The following is a 17,546-nucleotide window of genomic DNA, read 5'->3' as shown; positions in this document are numbered from 1 at the left end:
CAACTACAAGCATATACTCCGTAGCAAGGTCCCTTACGTTACACACTAACGCAGCTATGTACCCGCGAGTTCTCTTCGTTCCGCTAATATCTACAATTTGCTATTGCGGCGCGACTCGTTTCTATATTCGGACCGGACTAGCAGTTTGGCGCGAACTCAGTTACAGAGTTACTTTTTGAGAATATTTACTGATTGAAGTTACTATATTTAGGGACTTTTTATTTTAAGACCATAGTCTGCTTATAGGTTTACCTGTAATATTTAAGTAAAGAATTATTTCATCATCACTCTAACCTCAGTAGTTTCAGAGATAAGGGGAGTGAGAGGAAATGGTCAAGTTTCGTAGTTTCTTTAATAACTTTAAAACAATCTATTGTGGAAATATATCTAAAATATACTTGAGATCCCTATAACAATCCCTTTCATATGATATGCCATACTACAGAGTTTTCAAATTTCTTTGAAGGAAAATTGTATCGCTCCCAGAAGTACCATTAATTCAAAATTTCTTTTATGTAAATTCTGTGTTAAATAAAACACTACGTTCGCCTTTGGGTCAAGGGAAAACATATGAGCACCAAATTTCAACACGTATGGTCTAGTAGTTTCGGAACAAATTGGCTGGGACAGACGGATGGACAGGCACACGAGTGATTCTATAAGGGTTCCATTTTTTGTTTTTTTTTTCCTTCGAAACAACGACATAGGGATTTATAAAACAATATTATACAGGTGCAGAGCTATCCCCACGGGTGGAGCTTGGTGCGGAGTGTCGCGAGCTGTCGTCTCCGTCGCCGCTCACGCCCCTCACGCCGCTCGAGCACATCGACGCCCCGCGTGAGTACACACCCGCTGCCGTGCACACTGTGCAGCTGTCCCGCGGGGAGCTGGGCGCGGAGTGCCGCGAGCTGTCGCACCGTCAATGATGACAATGTGATTACTTTCCGCAACTCGTCAAGAGATGGCGCCACATATTTCTGAATCGAAATTTTCTCAACATCTTATACATATACATGAAACTCTCGGAGCACGGCCACTTGCCAGGCCACAGCAGTTTTAAAGAATAAAGATTTTACCGAAAAAAAAATCGGTTGTCTGTAAAGTCGGTTTACTAACGATAGTTGAACGTGACAACGTCATAAGAAAATACTGATGACACGGTTGCATTTTTCAAAAGAAAATAATTAATTAATTAATTAATTTTAAACTAATAATTTACTTAACAGTCACTATCAACATTTATCAATAGTATGACATAACCTATAAACTCAGTTTCTCAACTTTTGTGTCAATCTAACAATTAATCAATCAATCATAGTTTACGATAATGAAATATCAGTGTACAATTATTTACCTTTATTGTTGTAGTTGTTGTAAATGATAAATGACGAATCTAAGCACTCCATATTTTCACTACAGACACAGCTGACGATACTTTAACCACACGTGTGAACTTGTATTGTGACGCTTTCTTGTTTTTCCAACGCCAAGAACGTTCGAGAAAGACAAAGACAGAGACACAAGCATGCGCCGATTCAATGCGCCTAATTCTCTAGTGCTGCGCGCGCGGCAGACCGATCATAGTTGAGTGGGAGAGAGACGCAAGGCATTCGGCGGGCCTCTCTCTCGTTCGGTGACTCATCGTAACGTTACCGGGCGTTACACTTTTTCATAAGTGACTCCCAGCCGCAACCTAATTTAAGACGTTGTCACGTCAAAAAAATGTCCAAAGGAAAAAAAACCCAATTTTAAAATAATAATCTGTGCGATTAAATATGTTTTAATTTCAATACAATTAAAGTATGAAATACTCCAGACATCATACCTTACCTTTCGCTTATTTTTTTCTATGAAATGTCGATACCTGACGTCACCATTGCACGCCATAGTACGTTGCGATTGTTAACGTTAATAAAATTACTAAAAAAAATTGGATCGACTTCGATAGCTCTAAAAATTAAAAAAAAATATATAATGGATAATCGTTTATCGTATGGTTTACTTATAAGATCTGAAGACGGCACTCAACGTGTACTTCGCTGGATCACAACGTAAAGCATATCCAATGTTAGCCAAAATAATAATTTTCATTTTTAATTAAACATACGATATTTTTGGTACAGGAGCGATGTCCCTGTTGGTTCCCGACACGTCGTACTCGTCGTCGGAGGGCGAGGACGACTTCTACGACGCGGACGACGAGCCCGCCGACGTCGAGCCGGGGCCCAGGTTAGTGTTACTAGGTACTTGAACTACTATCGTGATTTTGTTGTGTAACTGGTGTTCACGATAGACACTTGTCATTAGCGCGGATACTATATTTGAAATGTAGTATTACCAGTATGGTTTGAGCTTAAAGATGTCTAGCACCAACCAACCAAGAAACTAACTCTTGAAAAGCTATAAATACGGGTCCATCCATAATTATGGATTGAATTTGATAAAATATCTAATTTTTTGTACTCCAAAAGTCGTTAGAAAAGCGCCAATTTTTTTTAAACGATAAATCTTTTTTGTTGGTAAGACCACTTCAAAAGTCGTTATTTCTAGCTACAAAGTCGCTAAATTAGTAATTCTGACGGGAAACAGAATATTTTTATTATGTACCTCTTTTGCAAAGCAAAGCATCTTTGAACCTGGTTGGACAGAACTAGGTATGCTAATGGTGCTCGTATAGTCAACTCCAGATAGTTCTATAGCCTTTACTCTACCAGTTTGTAAGCATTCTCGCTAAATTAGCCTCTATAAATTGGTATAATAAACGCCTCATATTCGTTTACAAAACAGCAATCAACTTTTAAAATTACTCACCAACCACTCATCTTTGATGTATTCGAAGCGTAAATTGGCCTAAATGCCTAATGATTCAGTGTTAAAATACGTTTATGTTACCCCTGACTTCGTCTTCAGTCAAATCGAATTTGAAAAATTAATAGAAAATGGTTTCTGTCGTCGGCTAGAGTCTGCGCCAAACTGCTAGTCCGCTCTGAATATAGAAAAGAGTCGCGTCGCCCCCGGCACCCTCCGCTGCCTGCTCTGGCCCGTGGGTACATAGCTGTGTTAGTGTGCCCTTACGTTGCAACGAAGTATACGCTTGTAGTTGTGTTCGACCGCATTGGCTCTCTGACTGACACCTGCGCGCATTAACTTCAGAGCGGACTTGAAGTTTGGCGCGATCTATACCATTTTAACCTACTTCAAAAAAGTAGATTCTGTATTCGACCGCTATATAATTATGTATAACCTTGTATGTCCGCGATTATCTCAAAAACTACTGATCCAATTTGGATAGAGTTTTAGTTATATATCTACAGTATTTGCATTGATTGGGATGTAGAAACGCCGTAAAGCTGACTCAGTGTCATGGCTGCTCTTTATGTCCCACTACTGGGCATAGATACTTGCCGAAAACTGGAAAATCCCAAGTGCATACTTTTGATATGATTTAAGTAGCAAGCGAGCATACTGTCTACCTGATGGTAAAAGATCACTGGTGCCTATGGACAGCTGTAACCAACTCCGTAAAACAGTGGCTCAACCTGAAGGCAATCACAGTGTCGTTGTTACTCCCGTGGACTAAGAGTGTCGCCTCATATATAAGAAACGCAGCAATTCCTATGCAGCACTTATTAAAAAAAATCAATAAATATTCTTCTAGCACTTGTTAAAAAATAATCAATAAATAATTTGCGAAATATGTTTACTCGTATATGATTTAATTGTACTTAATAAAAATGCTAAAATATAATAAATGTCCAGACAGTCAGACACATATTACAACTTTACAAATAGTTAAGAATACACGAAAATTGATCTAGATATCCTCCACTTGAGTAATGTGTAATGCTTCAGTTTTATATTCACGTTAAATATTCTTAACCTACTTTGTGAATTACTTTTATATCCGTGATGATATCTTGTTTATCTTTTACGCATTTTATGTGTTATTGCTTATCTTTTATGCAGAAAAAAATGAAATAAATGAGAATATTAGTAAGTATTATGATATGATGGCTGTTGTAGGCGACGCGTAGTTAAATATATAAAATTGTATATTTCGTCTTATATCGCCTGTTATATTTTATATTTCATCTACGTATGATTCTGATTATTTGAGATTGTATTTGAGTTGCAAATTAAACAGTTAAATTTTGCTTTCTATATAATCTTTTGTGGTTATAACGCATACGTTTGGTCCACAACAACTGTTTTATAAGAGATATCATTGTAATTAACCTAAATCAACATGGAAAAATTCTGAACAATGTTTTGGTACCGGACTAATGTGAACCAAGCCATTTAAAAATAAATATTAGTAAACAAATTCACTTTCGTTACAGTGTGTTATTGCAATAAATTATATATGTATGCACGCATTGCAAACCGAGTGTGGCCGAAACGGGTCATGGGTCGACGACACGGACCGTCTAGTTTGGGGAGGCAATGACTAAGTTCCTTATTAACACGGTTTTTTTTGTTTAAACACGGTTTTGTGTTGACATATATATTAGTAACAGGTAGAACATGGGTGGTAGGACCCTTTCTGGTTCGACCACCACTACGCCTATTTCTGCCTTATAAACGCTGCTGTGTCTATTCACAGCAGTCAGAATAGAACCACGAAGGGATCTAAAAAACTTAATACATAAAGTATATTGAATAAATTAACATTTTATCTTACCGATGTATGTTCATTGACTTTTCCTCTTTTTTTATAAATTACCGTTAGTAATACACATACTTATTATTATTCTTACATCGCCATACATATATTCAACATAAGTAAAATATATTATTTTAATTTGAAGTACACAATAAAAATAAATTACAAACATATTTGAATTATAAGGAAACAATTAATTTAATTCACACGCACTAACATAAAGCAGTGGTAAAATACAAGTAATAAAACATTGGTAAAATACAAGTAATATTGCTTATTATTATGAGTATGTTTTTCAATGTCTGAAAATTTGGGTTCGCGTGAGAACTATGTTTGGACGTTCAGATGAGGAACACGTTGATGGATACTTTCAAGGATTGTTTTGTTAAACGATTGTGTTTGTTTTTCTTTGTGATGGACTGGTATTACATACGTACATTATATGTTAAAATAACATGCAATATATGCCTATATATTTTTTTTAGTTCTCACGAGTGGAAATACATCAGCTTCGGATAGGACTTTACCTATTTTTCTATTCATCCCTACTATAACTCCTTACCTAAAGGTTGTCTGGAAGAGATCGCTGGTTAGCGATAAGACCGCCTTTTGTATTGTCTTTTAAATTAGTTGTTTATTTTTTATATGTATCTTCTTTTATTGGGTACAATAAAGAGTATTTGATTTGATTTGATTTGACATTTTTCTGTACGAAGTTAGTTACAAATGTTTATGGACGGCAGTGGCCACCAACCATCAGTTGCACTGAATCTTCGTTTGCTATTTCAGTCTTATAAATAAAATTTAATAATATGTTTGCGTGAATAAAACGTTTAGTTGTTTATATTTTTCTTTTTAACAAAAAATATAGATATTATTCATATATAAATGTCACAACTGTAGTTCAATAGATTTCCATAATGTATTATAACTTTATATCCGTGTAAATTTCATTGAAAATTAATTTAGTATAAAAATACATGGCATCCTTGTTTAATTTCCTTTAATAAAATATAAATATAAAGTACTGTAGGTATTGAGATACATACAACCATGTAGAGTAGATATTACATTTTATTCTGTAAGTATAGAACCATGTGAGTATGGTGTAAAACCATAAGTCATATCCTAAGAATCTCAGGTTCATAAACATAGGCATGATTATGCAAATTATATAATCTAAGTATATGTAAACATATCAATATTATTGTAAGTCACGGGTATATTATCGCTTATTTTCATTTCGCACGATCATGAGAAAATATTTCCTAAAACAATGCATTCCTGGTATCTGAAACTATTGTATTTGTAAAGGTGTTTAAAGATGAGTTGTTCTTTGTTTAACTACAGTAGTGTAATTTTTATGTCATCATCTTCAACCCATTACTGTCCCACTGCTGGGCACGGGTCTCCTCTCAGAATGAGTAGGATTAGGCCATAGTCCACCGCGCTGGCAGTTACACTTCACATACCTTTGAGATGTTTTTTTATAAAACTCTCACGTATGCAGGTTTCCTCGCGATGTTTTCCTTCACCGTTTTAGCAAGTGATAATTAATTTCTAATACGCAAATAACTTTGAAAAATCTGAGGTGCGTGCCTGGGATTTGAACCTCGGAGCCCTCGATCGAGAGGCCGGGTTTCTTAACCACTAAGCCAGGGGTTCCCAATCTTTTGTAACCCGCGGCGCAGTTACAAGTTTAATATTCTTTCACGGCGCCCTGTGCCCTGTCCTAGCTAACTATTTGAAGAAGACAGTCGAAAGAAATAGGTAACTACAATAATAGTAGTTACCTTAGGTTGATCGAAACGAATTTAAAACACCACAATATGAAATTGTACAATACGTTATTATAAAATAATTTAAACGGAAAACAAGTAGAAAGACTTGAGGATAACAAAAATAAAATACGATATTTATTCAGTCAAATCAATGTGAAGGGTGAGCTAAGTGATCTCCGCGCAGTTTTTCAAAGCGGGGAATATCACTTGACACTGCTATTCGCATTTCTTGCTCCACATTGATCCTTAGCGATATTTGTTCTTTATCACAGCTACATCTGAAAACCCAGCTTCACATAGATATGATGTTGCAAACGGAATGAAATTTTTTAATGCTTTGGATGTTAAATTTGGATATTCATTTTGAATCGATAACCAAAACACCAATATCTGTGGTGTCCAATGATTAGAGGATCGACTCACGGCGCCCCTCTTTACTTTCTACGGCGCACCAGGGCGCCGCGGCGCACACTTTGGGAACCCCTGCACTAAGCTATCACTGCTTTGAGTTTGAGAAAGATGAGTTATTCGTTGTTTAACTACAGTAGTATAATTTTTATGTCATACTTATTTTTTACTCAATCTCAGAGTGAGTTAAATAATAAAGCCTAGCTTCTAAACATGGTACACTTTAAATACTACGAGTACATACTTAGATGATATCGCTATAAAAGAAAATGTTTTAATTAGTTTAGTAGGTAATTGGCGCAGAGTTCATAGCCTCGCTTGTGTACCTAGATCATAACCGATCTACAAAGTTAATGTGGGGTGCGCTTGGCATGGGATAGATGGGTAAATCTATAGCAGGTCTATCGATAGTAAACTAAGCTGATTCCGATCTGTTCCGGTTGTTATCATTTTATAGCTGTCATTAATCCTTGTGAGATACGAATCCGAATTGGAGCAACATTATAGTACCTATACGCCAAGCTTCCGATTATGAGGAAAAGCCCAGCTGTGGGACATAAAGACACCGCGCCTTGACTCTCATTTGTACTTACTAATTACGACCCGTGTGGCGGAATGGTCACCATACTGGTCTAATGCCCAGAGAGATCCGGGTTCAATCCCGGCCAGACATGGGAATATAAGGAATCTTAGTGTGAGGTTATGAGTGTAGAAAGCGTCTTTTCTTTTCTTTCCTTTTCTTTTCTATTCTTATACGACAAACAGTAATTGAACTTGGTTTATTTTTACAATCTTTATAGAATCAACCCATACCTTTCAAATTCACTTATCGTTGGCATTTCGAGTTACATTTGGTCCGATGGGCGATATGTTTTCAGGTCGCAACCCGAACATTTGGGAGCACCGCCGTTGAACTTTAGTGACCCCGGTAGTGAAAACACTATTTGACCCACTTCATGAAATGACGAATGTTTTGCCATCAAAACATATAATATGTTCAAATGGGTTCGTTGCAGTATATAAATTGTGTAAATAGATTTCTGATTTTTAGGTTTTTGTAAATCAAAAAGTAATACACTAACAGGCTAATTTATAAACACTTTGTTCCAAGGATTTTGCCGCCGAATTTTTTTTTTTGAAAATACTTATTTACGTCAGTGTAAGGTACCTACTATAGGAGAAAGTAGAATTATTTAACATACAAACACTATGGAAGGATTTTAAAAGGGCCAAATACGGACGAAAGCTCGGTCATAAATGTTCGTGATTCAATTCGTGCCTAACTATAAGCTGCTATAATGAGTAATTCTGAAAGTTTTCCTCTAGAATTCCAAACGTAGGGCGTTGTTAGACTTTTCTTTTTCATTAGTTTTGTTTAGATTTGGTGTTTAACGCTCATTATGGCTTAGAATTCACAAGTTTTTTACCCTTTATAGCCAAGCTTTTATTTGACTTATTTTTACAATAAATCATTATTATTATCTGTTATTTTTCTTTCCTGTCAAAGCACGTATTATATTTATATTTAAACGCTCAAAAATGATTCCCAAAAATACATACCATCATGTAGGCATCGATATACTACTAATAAAGACGCATGTAGGGATTTGTTCAATAATACGACTTTATCCGCTGACAGGTGACATTTTATAACTCAAAATATGACTGATTATTTACATTTAAAAAATACATACCTATATAAAGTTATTTAATAAGCGATGTAAATTATCAATATTCAGTGAATCATTATTATGAGCCGTACATTAATTTGGGATGTAAGGTAACACAATTAATACAATTTCATATTTTTCTCCATACTACTTCCAATTTCTGGAACCAAACAGTCTACGCAATGATCTATAAGTAGGTATAGGTCCCATACGACCGACCTTGTTATTCGCAGAAGCCCACTTCCGGTGCTATCGAATGAGGTTGATGGGTATACTCTACCTATATCTGAGCGTTTTATTGCATTAACAAAATTTGTTTTTCTCTTTCTTTTAGATCAATGATAGGTTTTCGATAACAATGTTATACTGTTTTATGAGTTTATATGTGTGTTTGCCTGCGTGTGTGTAAGAAGGTGTGTGCGAGATTGCGTGTTTGTGTGCGTGCGCTTGCGTGCGTGAATAAGTGTATGACCTGTAAGTGTGGGTGTAAGGAAATCTATTTAAAAGCCCTTTTTCTTAGTTACTTGTCATTTCACATATATTACCTACCATTTATATCTTCGCTAGATCCTTGTAAACAAAATTAATTAAGGTTTTATTTATGTAAATATGTTCCATAATATACTTTGAACACCTACAATTGTATGAAGACTAATCGTCGTATGACAACTGGTATTAATCATGAACGATAAAAATGCAAATTTTCACCCCTTAGTTATACGGAACACACCCTTATACCCTCGACCCTGGGCAATCATAACACCGCTCTGAGCAAGGGCACCTAAGACATTCCGATATAAACACTTCGAAACACGCGAACACTAACTTACCTATAAATTTCATAGGAATATGTATTCACACTACAACTATGACGTAGCTTACTTTAGTCGTTTCGGGTAAAAAATATCCAATTTATGTATTGTTGTGTAATTAAGGAGTTTAGGAGGAGGTATTCTATGACTAATTAAGAAGATATAATTGCAGGGATTGTTAATAATACCGCATTAAAGTAGATCCTGCGGCTAGTGTAGATCATAACTGAACTATTAAGTTAAGGATTACCGAACGCGGTCGGAAGTTGGATGGGTGATTGCCAGTGACTTCGCGCCTTCATACTTCTTAGAGCACATTAAAACATCGCGTGAAAGTTCCTCAAAAGTACTACAGGTTTAATATTAAGTATCCTGTACAAACAAACAGTCATTGAAATATTTTTTTATATATATATATAACGCTCACTATAGTAACTTGATAACTTCATAACAAATGCCTAAACTTAAACGTAAAACTGACGGATACCACAAACAACAGAATAGAATTGCAGAGCTACGTGATGTTTTTACGATTCGAATGTTTCCACTCAATATGACCTATTTGCGCTCTACTTCCTCTTCCTTGATTTGCGAAAATCGTTAGAATTGTTCATATTAGCCTGAATAGGTCATTTTCCATGTGATCATAATGTAAATGGGTTTGTAAATGTGTTTTATTTGGCCCCCGTTTAGACTAAAACAATAGCATCGAACATTTTGGTGGTAGAACCCTTTGTGGTTCGACTTCGGCGGCGGCGCCACCACACGCTGCTGTGTTCTGATTTTATGACTATCGTAAGGTAAGGGATACATACTTTTCAGAGGCGTTCCAGTTTAGTCCTCAAGGGTAGCGGCGCATCTGTGGCCGACCTCAGTTAGGAATATCTAATCCTATCTGGGGTTGATTACAAATGTCCATGGGCGGCAGTAGCCACTTACCATCAGGTGGAGTACATGCTCGTCTGCTACTCCTTTATTATAAAAAAATACTGGCACAATAGCATCGAAATCGGGGGTGTTCTTACTGTCGCGCGTGTTTAAGCACGCACGCGCGTCTCACCTGCACGCGTGCTAGTTGCATTCTAACATTTCATATGCACCGCTTCACGAGTCGCGAAGAAACTGTATCAAGTAAATTCATGTGTGCGGGTAAAACGCGCGTGCAGCCGTATTCGCGAGCGGCTAGAAAATCAAACATAAATTCATATTTTATGTTTCCTTTTTTCATATGTAATAGCTGAAATTCATTTATCTCCAAATCCAATGTGCATTAGCCGCCGCAATATTTATAACCAACAGGAAATAAGAAAGCTCCAAAAATATCGGTAATATTGATACCTTTGGCTCAATAAATCCCGAAAATATATGAAGGGATAGCAAGCAGACGTACTATCCTCAGTTACGACTCAAATTAGAAGTTCATGTCTCTATAACACCACCTACAGTTTGTTTAGAAGTTATATACCATTTACTCTCAAAATAAATTGGGCATAATGTATTATTTGATTTATATGCCACTTCATAATGATTTATGAATAGTAAACGAAATGCACTTGAGATGGGGCGATGCCAGAATGATTCCATATTAGGAATTAAGCTGGTAGAATGTTATTTGTGAACAATGTTCTGAAACAGAGGCAGGTGTTTATACGTATAGGTTTATTCGATAGAAATGCATCGGCGCGGCTGCGCTCGGTACATAGAGTAAAGATCGGTGGTAGTAGTGATAGTTGTGTAAGTACCAGAAATTAAGATGAAAAAGTAAGATATAGCTAAAAGATAGGTGGAAATAATACGACAGCTTGGACTATAGCTAGAATATAGACAATAGAGACAAATATTTATTGTTTCGCCTATATTATAGCTATAGTACCGGAGTGGTTCCATAGTGTTCTATCCTCTTCAAAAAAAGTTTGAATAATAACGGCAATACAAAAACATAATAAAATTAATTATTGAATAAAATATTGTAATGTACCACTTCGCAACAACAAATTTAAAACCTTATAAAGATGCCGATCCTCATATAAATAGTCATGAGATTATATGGTTGTTTTTTATAGTTTCGGAAAACCTTCTAGATTTATAACGAACAACTTTGGTAATAAAATAAACTTCTAAACCATATAATCAACCTTTGTGTTATATAAAAATAATGACTATAAAATTCATCTGCGCAAATCAACTGTATTAGATTTAAATATCGATTGACATTCATAATACGAAACAAATTAGCGTATACCTACGTTCTAAATAATAATAACAAATTAATGTGTTTCTCGTTTATTTATAAACAAAGAAACGATGCGTGATGTTTATCCGGACCGGTAGCGGCGACGACGTGCGACACCACATGCGGTAGTGCGGTATTCTCGCCGACACCACAGATTATGATTAACGCAGATGTGACAAACTCTTTAACAATTGATTTATTTAACGCACTGATATACAATCTATATAGAGTTCACGGTCCTCGCAGACATGCTTCTGTAAGATTAGCGATTTGCGATGTGGCGATTGTATCGATATACGGCTTGAAGACTTGCTGTGTTCGACGTTTTTATAAGATTATACTCACAACGCACCCTGTACGTTAGTAATGATTCGTATTTCACAACTCTTATACTACAGCTATAATCCAAAATTTGAACAATAATATTTTCTCCTTTATTCTCAAATATTTGGTTATGTGGGCGTATAGTTTTCACCTGGAACAGTATGCCTGTATTACAGTGGTCTTATTACAATCCCTCGTGAAAAGCGTAGGAGGCGGCTTAGCGTAACCAAAGAACTAACGACGTGGAAAATCTTTATGTGACATTAAATTACGATCGCTCACGCCACAATATCCCTGTTTTTATAACATGTCAAACAATTTTCTTAAAATAGCAGAAGGATAAAAATGAAGGAAAGTCTGTCAAGTAATATATAAGTATATAGATAGGACCGCCAGCATAAATTTATTCTACCCTTTAACTCATCTACTTTATGTATATCTTTAGTATTCTTCCAATGTTGAATATGTTTAATGCCTACTCGCATCACACGTCGATACGTCGCCTACTCTATGTCGGAATTTTCACGCTCGCTTCAGAGCGCGCCTCGGCACCGCTTAGGCGCTTAGTGCTCAGCGGGTCGGCTCGCGGTGCGCACCTCCGCGCCGTGGCCCCGTCCGGACCGATCAATAGTATCGCGATAGAGACGTACTGGATCGTACAGACGGCAAAATTACGTACGTGCAACATATCCGTGCGACACGTGCACATTTATGAGCATTTTAATTTTGTCCCGTTTTATTTTAACCACCCGCGCGTGTAGATACGGAGCGCACGCCCCGGCTTGCTTGTGTTTTTGTTTTGCGCTGCCCGTGTTTGTGCTGTGGACGTAGAGTCGCTTCGCCTGAGTTTACGTGGCTACGTGACCGATGGGTGCATAGTTCTCACGTTTGAATGTTTTCAGATGAAATTCTTGAGTTACTTACTAGTGTGTTATAGTCTGTTCGCAAATGGATGTATTGTTGAAATTGTGCTATTAGGAAATGTTTTTCAACTTACGTAGGTAAGAGTCAATATCAACTATTCTCATAAAAAAACCAGAAAGTTATCGAACACATGACATGATAAAAAATATGCTACATGCATGAGATTTGTTTACATATTTTTTTATTTCGAAATGCCCTTAATTGTTCGACACATGGTTGTTACATTGAGTATACATACTGCTACTATATACTCTAAAGTTTAGTCTTTATATTATTACAATTTATAGGGTAATCAATAACTAATTTGTGCAAGATTATTTTTGAACTGTGTTTAGCCCTATATTATAATATAGGGACTCTACATAGAGCACGTAAAAAAAGAAATGTTTGACAAAATGTTGTTCAATATGCCCTTCAATTTACATATAATTTATATGTTATTTATTATTGTATATATAATAATAATAAATAACAATTATCCACAGATAAGGTATATTATTTTTAGTGCCAACACGTCTATGTAAATAGGCTGCATGGTTGTTTTCTACTCCTATTATTATATAAAAAATAATCCTCTTGCATTTCTAATCGCATTTCTAATTGCGAATCTAATAAACTGCTTTGTATTTTCGTTACATATTTATATAGTTCAGCGCTATGTGTATGTGACTGACACTGCCAAAAACAATACGCAAATTTGTACAATTAATAACATATGAATGATTATGGAATGCTGTCTACTCGGTGACCCAACAAATAATATAAATAATATATAGTTCTTGAAAGCGGTAGAGAACCTTTGTGGTTCGACTAAAACATCACACGTATCTCTTTCAAATAACGATAGTGTTAAGCAGTGTTGTATTCTGGTTTGGAGGGTGTGTTAAGTAAGAAATACATATCCGAAGCGTCCCAATGCAGTCCTTGGGGGTAGTAACGCATCTGTGACCGACCTCAGGTAGAGCTCTTAATATATGGGGTTGATTACAGAAGCCCATTGGTATCTGTAGCCACATACCATCACGTGGACTGTATGCTTGCTTCCTATTCATATATTCTATATCCACAATGTTTATTCTCCTGAATTTGATTAAAATAATAAAGCGAAAAGTTATATTTACATATAGGAGGTTTCTCACACTGTTTTCTGGAATTACAACATTTATATTTTTATGCGAAATGGATGAACAAACGAGCAGTCAACCTGATAAATAGTGGTCCTAGTAAATGGCCACTGCCACCAGATCCTACTTCAATTTGGTCACAGATACGGTAAAACCTTTATTAACTAAGTAGTAATGCCACTACAAATAAGTACAGCTCTTAAACTCTTTTAGTAATTAATTTATGAGCTTCGAAAAAATATTTCATATTTACAAAAATCATTTCTAGTATACTTCATAGCTTCAGTGTGGCCTGAAAGAGGTTGAAGGTCACCGGAAATGATTAACCTACGGCGGGGCAATGTCAAGCAACTTCTTTACAACCTCCGCCGTCAGTAGCCACACCTTTGAAATATTATAGATAATATTATGGATAAAAATGTTTCATGTCCTTAAGACAGTATTACTTAGAATTCAGTTAGGAACTTTTTTTATGATATAGGAGTAGCAGATAAGCATGCCTCCCACCTGATGCTAAATGGCTACTGCCGCCCATGAACATCTGTAATCAACCCCAGATGGGATTAGACATTCCTACCTGAGGTCGGCCACAGATGCGCCGCTGCCCCTGAGGAGTAAGCTGAAACGCCTCGGAAGTGTCTCCCTTACACCCTGTTATGAGGCATAAATAGGTGTGGCGGTGGTGCCGCCGGAGTCGAACCAAACAGGGTTCTACCACCTTCTAAAATATCTGATTCTTCATATTTACGAAAAACATTTCTAGTATATTTCATAGCTTCAGTGTGGCCTGAAAGAGGTTGAAGGTCACCGGAAATGATTAACTTACGGCGGGGCAATGTCAAGCAACGTCTTTACAACCTCCGCCGTCAGTAGCCACACCTTTGAAATATTATAGCGAGGAAACTCTACCTCGTTTTCTGTTTGCCATCGAAGTAATTATAAAAATGTTTCATCCTCTCAAGCCGGTTTAACGTAGGTTTTAATTAGGAGTGCTCGTTAAAAGCTGCTTGGGGTATTGAGTTTTAATAAATACAATTTTTAATATATTTTTGTATTAATAATTATTATTACTTTGCTAAAGATCATCACCTGATTAATGCATAGTTTCCGATTCTAAAGGACATACAGACAAGCATTCATTTTTATATAAAGGAAGATTAACGGCCACGAGTCTCTTCGCAAAATGAGATAGGTTTTGGTTAGTCTGTCACGCTTGTTAAAGTTTTACTGGCGGACTGCACATATTTGAGATGTTTTTAGTCTCACGCATCCAGGGTCCTCGCGATTTTCCTTCATCGTTATAGCGAGCGACAATTAATTTCTTATACGTACATAACTTTGAAAAATACGAAGTTGAGGATTTGAAACTTGGAACCACGATTGACTCGCAGAGTATCAACTGCTAAACTAACTATCTGACAGTATCTAACTCCCGTCCCTGCCTTAAATTATCATCTAATACCCTTAATTTTAATAAAATCATAAATCAAATTTCAATTTCACAGATTTGGATGGCTTGTATAGTCGCTCGCTTGTATATTAATGTAATCCGTCTAGTAATATTCAAGACGCGTTAATCTTTATTATAATAATCCCATTAATACCAAAAATCACATTAGTTTAGGGGTTAATCGCCTTGCAAAAACGGGTCATTTGGACCTTCGTGTCGACCTTAAATTTGCGATGATTTGCGTGAAACGTTTATTAACCACCTCACTCTATGCAAAAACACTCGTTTATAAGCTCATTAGCATATTTATATTCATGATACAACCTAAGAAAAACATTTTTTTCGATCGGTCTGTTTCTAGATCTCTATGGATTAAACATGGTTACTGGATCGATTTGGATGGTATTTTTATGGATATATAGATAATTTTACATAGCTTACTCTTCATATCGAAAATAAATATGGATTTAGTGTAAAAAGTAAAAATTAAGGGTGCACAAGAACGGTTCCTTTCGGATACTTAATCTAACGAAAAAAAAACAATTTATACGTGTTATTATGACACAGATGATCGCTAATATTATTAGCAATGAACTCATACAGCGTATTACAATGTGTACTATCACTAACAATGTTTAGGCAGGAAATGTGTTGTTAGAGAAACTGTCGAGTGCTTTTAACGCTGCAAACCAAATCAAATCATACCTTATCACGGTGAAAATACTCGCATATTCCTATACAAGTATCTATATCTACTGCAAGCATCAATTTGCAAGTAGGAATTACTTAATGATACTTTCGTCAGACGGTTGTATATCACGTGGATGAAATAGCAAGCGACCATGCTGTCCAAGGAGCGTTCGTTTATTTATTTATTTACTCTTTATTGACCATGTTAAAAACAATGTGGTACAAAAGGCGGACTTAATGCTAAATAGCATTTTCAATATAGCATTTCGTTGTGGCGCTTTTGCCAGAGTTGTAAAGGCACATGGTGAAATCTTTGGTAGACCCATCCAAGCCGATATGTGCACCGGAGTAGGAAATGCCCGTATCCTCTGATGAAAGTACGGATTTCGTTTTACATATACATATTTGCACGATATGAAATCCTAAGATTTGAGGTACAATTTTGACCTAAGATGATAACTTGGTTCGAAGCAAGAATCTCCCAGACTATGCCTACACCCTTCCTTGTCAAATATTTACATATGCCCCCATTTACTCGTCCTATATAAACGCAATTACATATGTGTAGCTTCTCACAGGATTACGTTAACATTTGGAATGGAAAACGAATAATAACCCCTAATGTTCTCATTAGCACGTAAATGGGCCACCGGCAGTGATAACGGCTATTACAGATGTGACCCCAGACTGTAATGTACTCGTATGAACCCCAAGTGACTCATTTGGACATAATTTTAGAAAGTTTCAAAGTAAAAATTGGCCCAAATAAAGTGTATGAAACGGTCGACGTTTCCGCAGGGGATTATATTAGTAGAGCAGTTAATAAAAGGTAATTGCTTTTATTTCTTTGACGGCTGTTTCATTGGTACACTCTGTCGGTAAACTAAACCACGAGAAGTACGTAACGCGTTCCCTTATTTGTCATTTTTTAGAAAATTCAATATTAATTAATGGTTTTAGAATCTATGTTGGACTAAGTTGGACCTTATTTAGGAGGCCGTAATTCATTCAGATTTAGTCCTCGAGGTAAAATCCTATTTTATGATAAAAGCTTAGTAAAAACCTCATATGTAAATGAATCAGTTCTTTTTACGTAACTAAAATACTTCCATTCTTTAAATCTTAATAATGATTGTCTTACGCAGGTTGTTACCATCCTCCATACACTGTCCGGTACTGACAATGTGATTAGTTAGTAGATCAACAACCTGCGTAGCACCCTCCGTACAGACTGACCTGCACTGACTGTGATTATATAGTTCCTCGATCAAGCAGTTATGTCCATTATCAATTTTGATATAAAATATAATCTGGATGTTCAAGTGTTTGTCTTTATGTTCATTGCACCTACAAAATCCCCAAAGGGAATAAAACGGATATTTAGGCTCGAACTCCTAAATAAGGAGCATTTATTCCTCTTTCACATTAGTTAAGCAATGGAATTGCTAGCGTTCAATATTATCTTTT

At 36.2% G+C, this 17,546-nt stretch overlaps 2 protein-coding genes across 3 annotated transcripts in view; one reads left to right on the top strand and one right to left on the bottom strand.

Moving 5' to 3' along the window:
* The window catches only part of LOC140752145 (L-dopachrome tautomerase yellow-f-like), a 360,210-nt gene that overhangs the window by 300,871 nt on the left and 41,793 nt on the right, over positions 1-17,546 (bottom strand). The gene's annotated exons all lie outside the window — the stretch shown is intronic.
* Positions 1-17,546, top strand: part of LOC140752090 (oxysterol-binding protein-related protein 9) — an 87,746-nt gene that overhangs the window by 36,367 nt on the left and 33,833 nt on the right. For both annotated transcript variants that reach the window (XM_073086252.1, XM_073086253.1), the window contains 2 exons: positions 733-837; positions 2,124-2,229. In XM_073086252.1, the coding sequence (XP_072942353.1) occupies positions 733-837; positions 2,124-2,229 (211 nt within the window). The remainder of the gene's footprint in view (positions 1-732; positions 838-2,123; positions 2,230-17,546) is intronic.

This window comes from Epargyreus clarus, unplaced genomic scaffold (genome assembly GCF_041222505.1).
Source record: "Epargyreus clarus isolate Ecla_fem2 unplaced genomic scaffold, WU_Ecla_fem_2.2 ptg000024l, whole genome shotgun sequence".
Classification (NCBI taxonomy): Eukaryota; Metazoa; Arthropoda; class Insecta; order Lepidoptera; family Hesperiidae; genus Epargyreus; species Epargyreus clarus.
The sequence above is the reverse complement of the archived record's forward strand: the minus strand, read 5'-3'. Positions and strand labels throughout refer to the sequence as shown.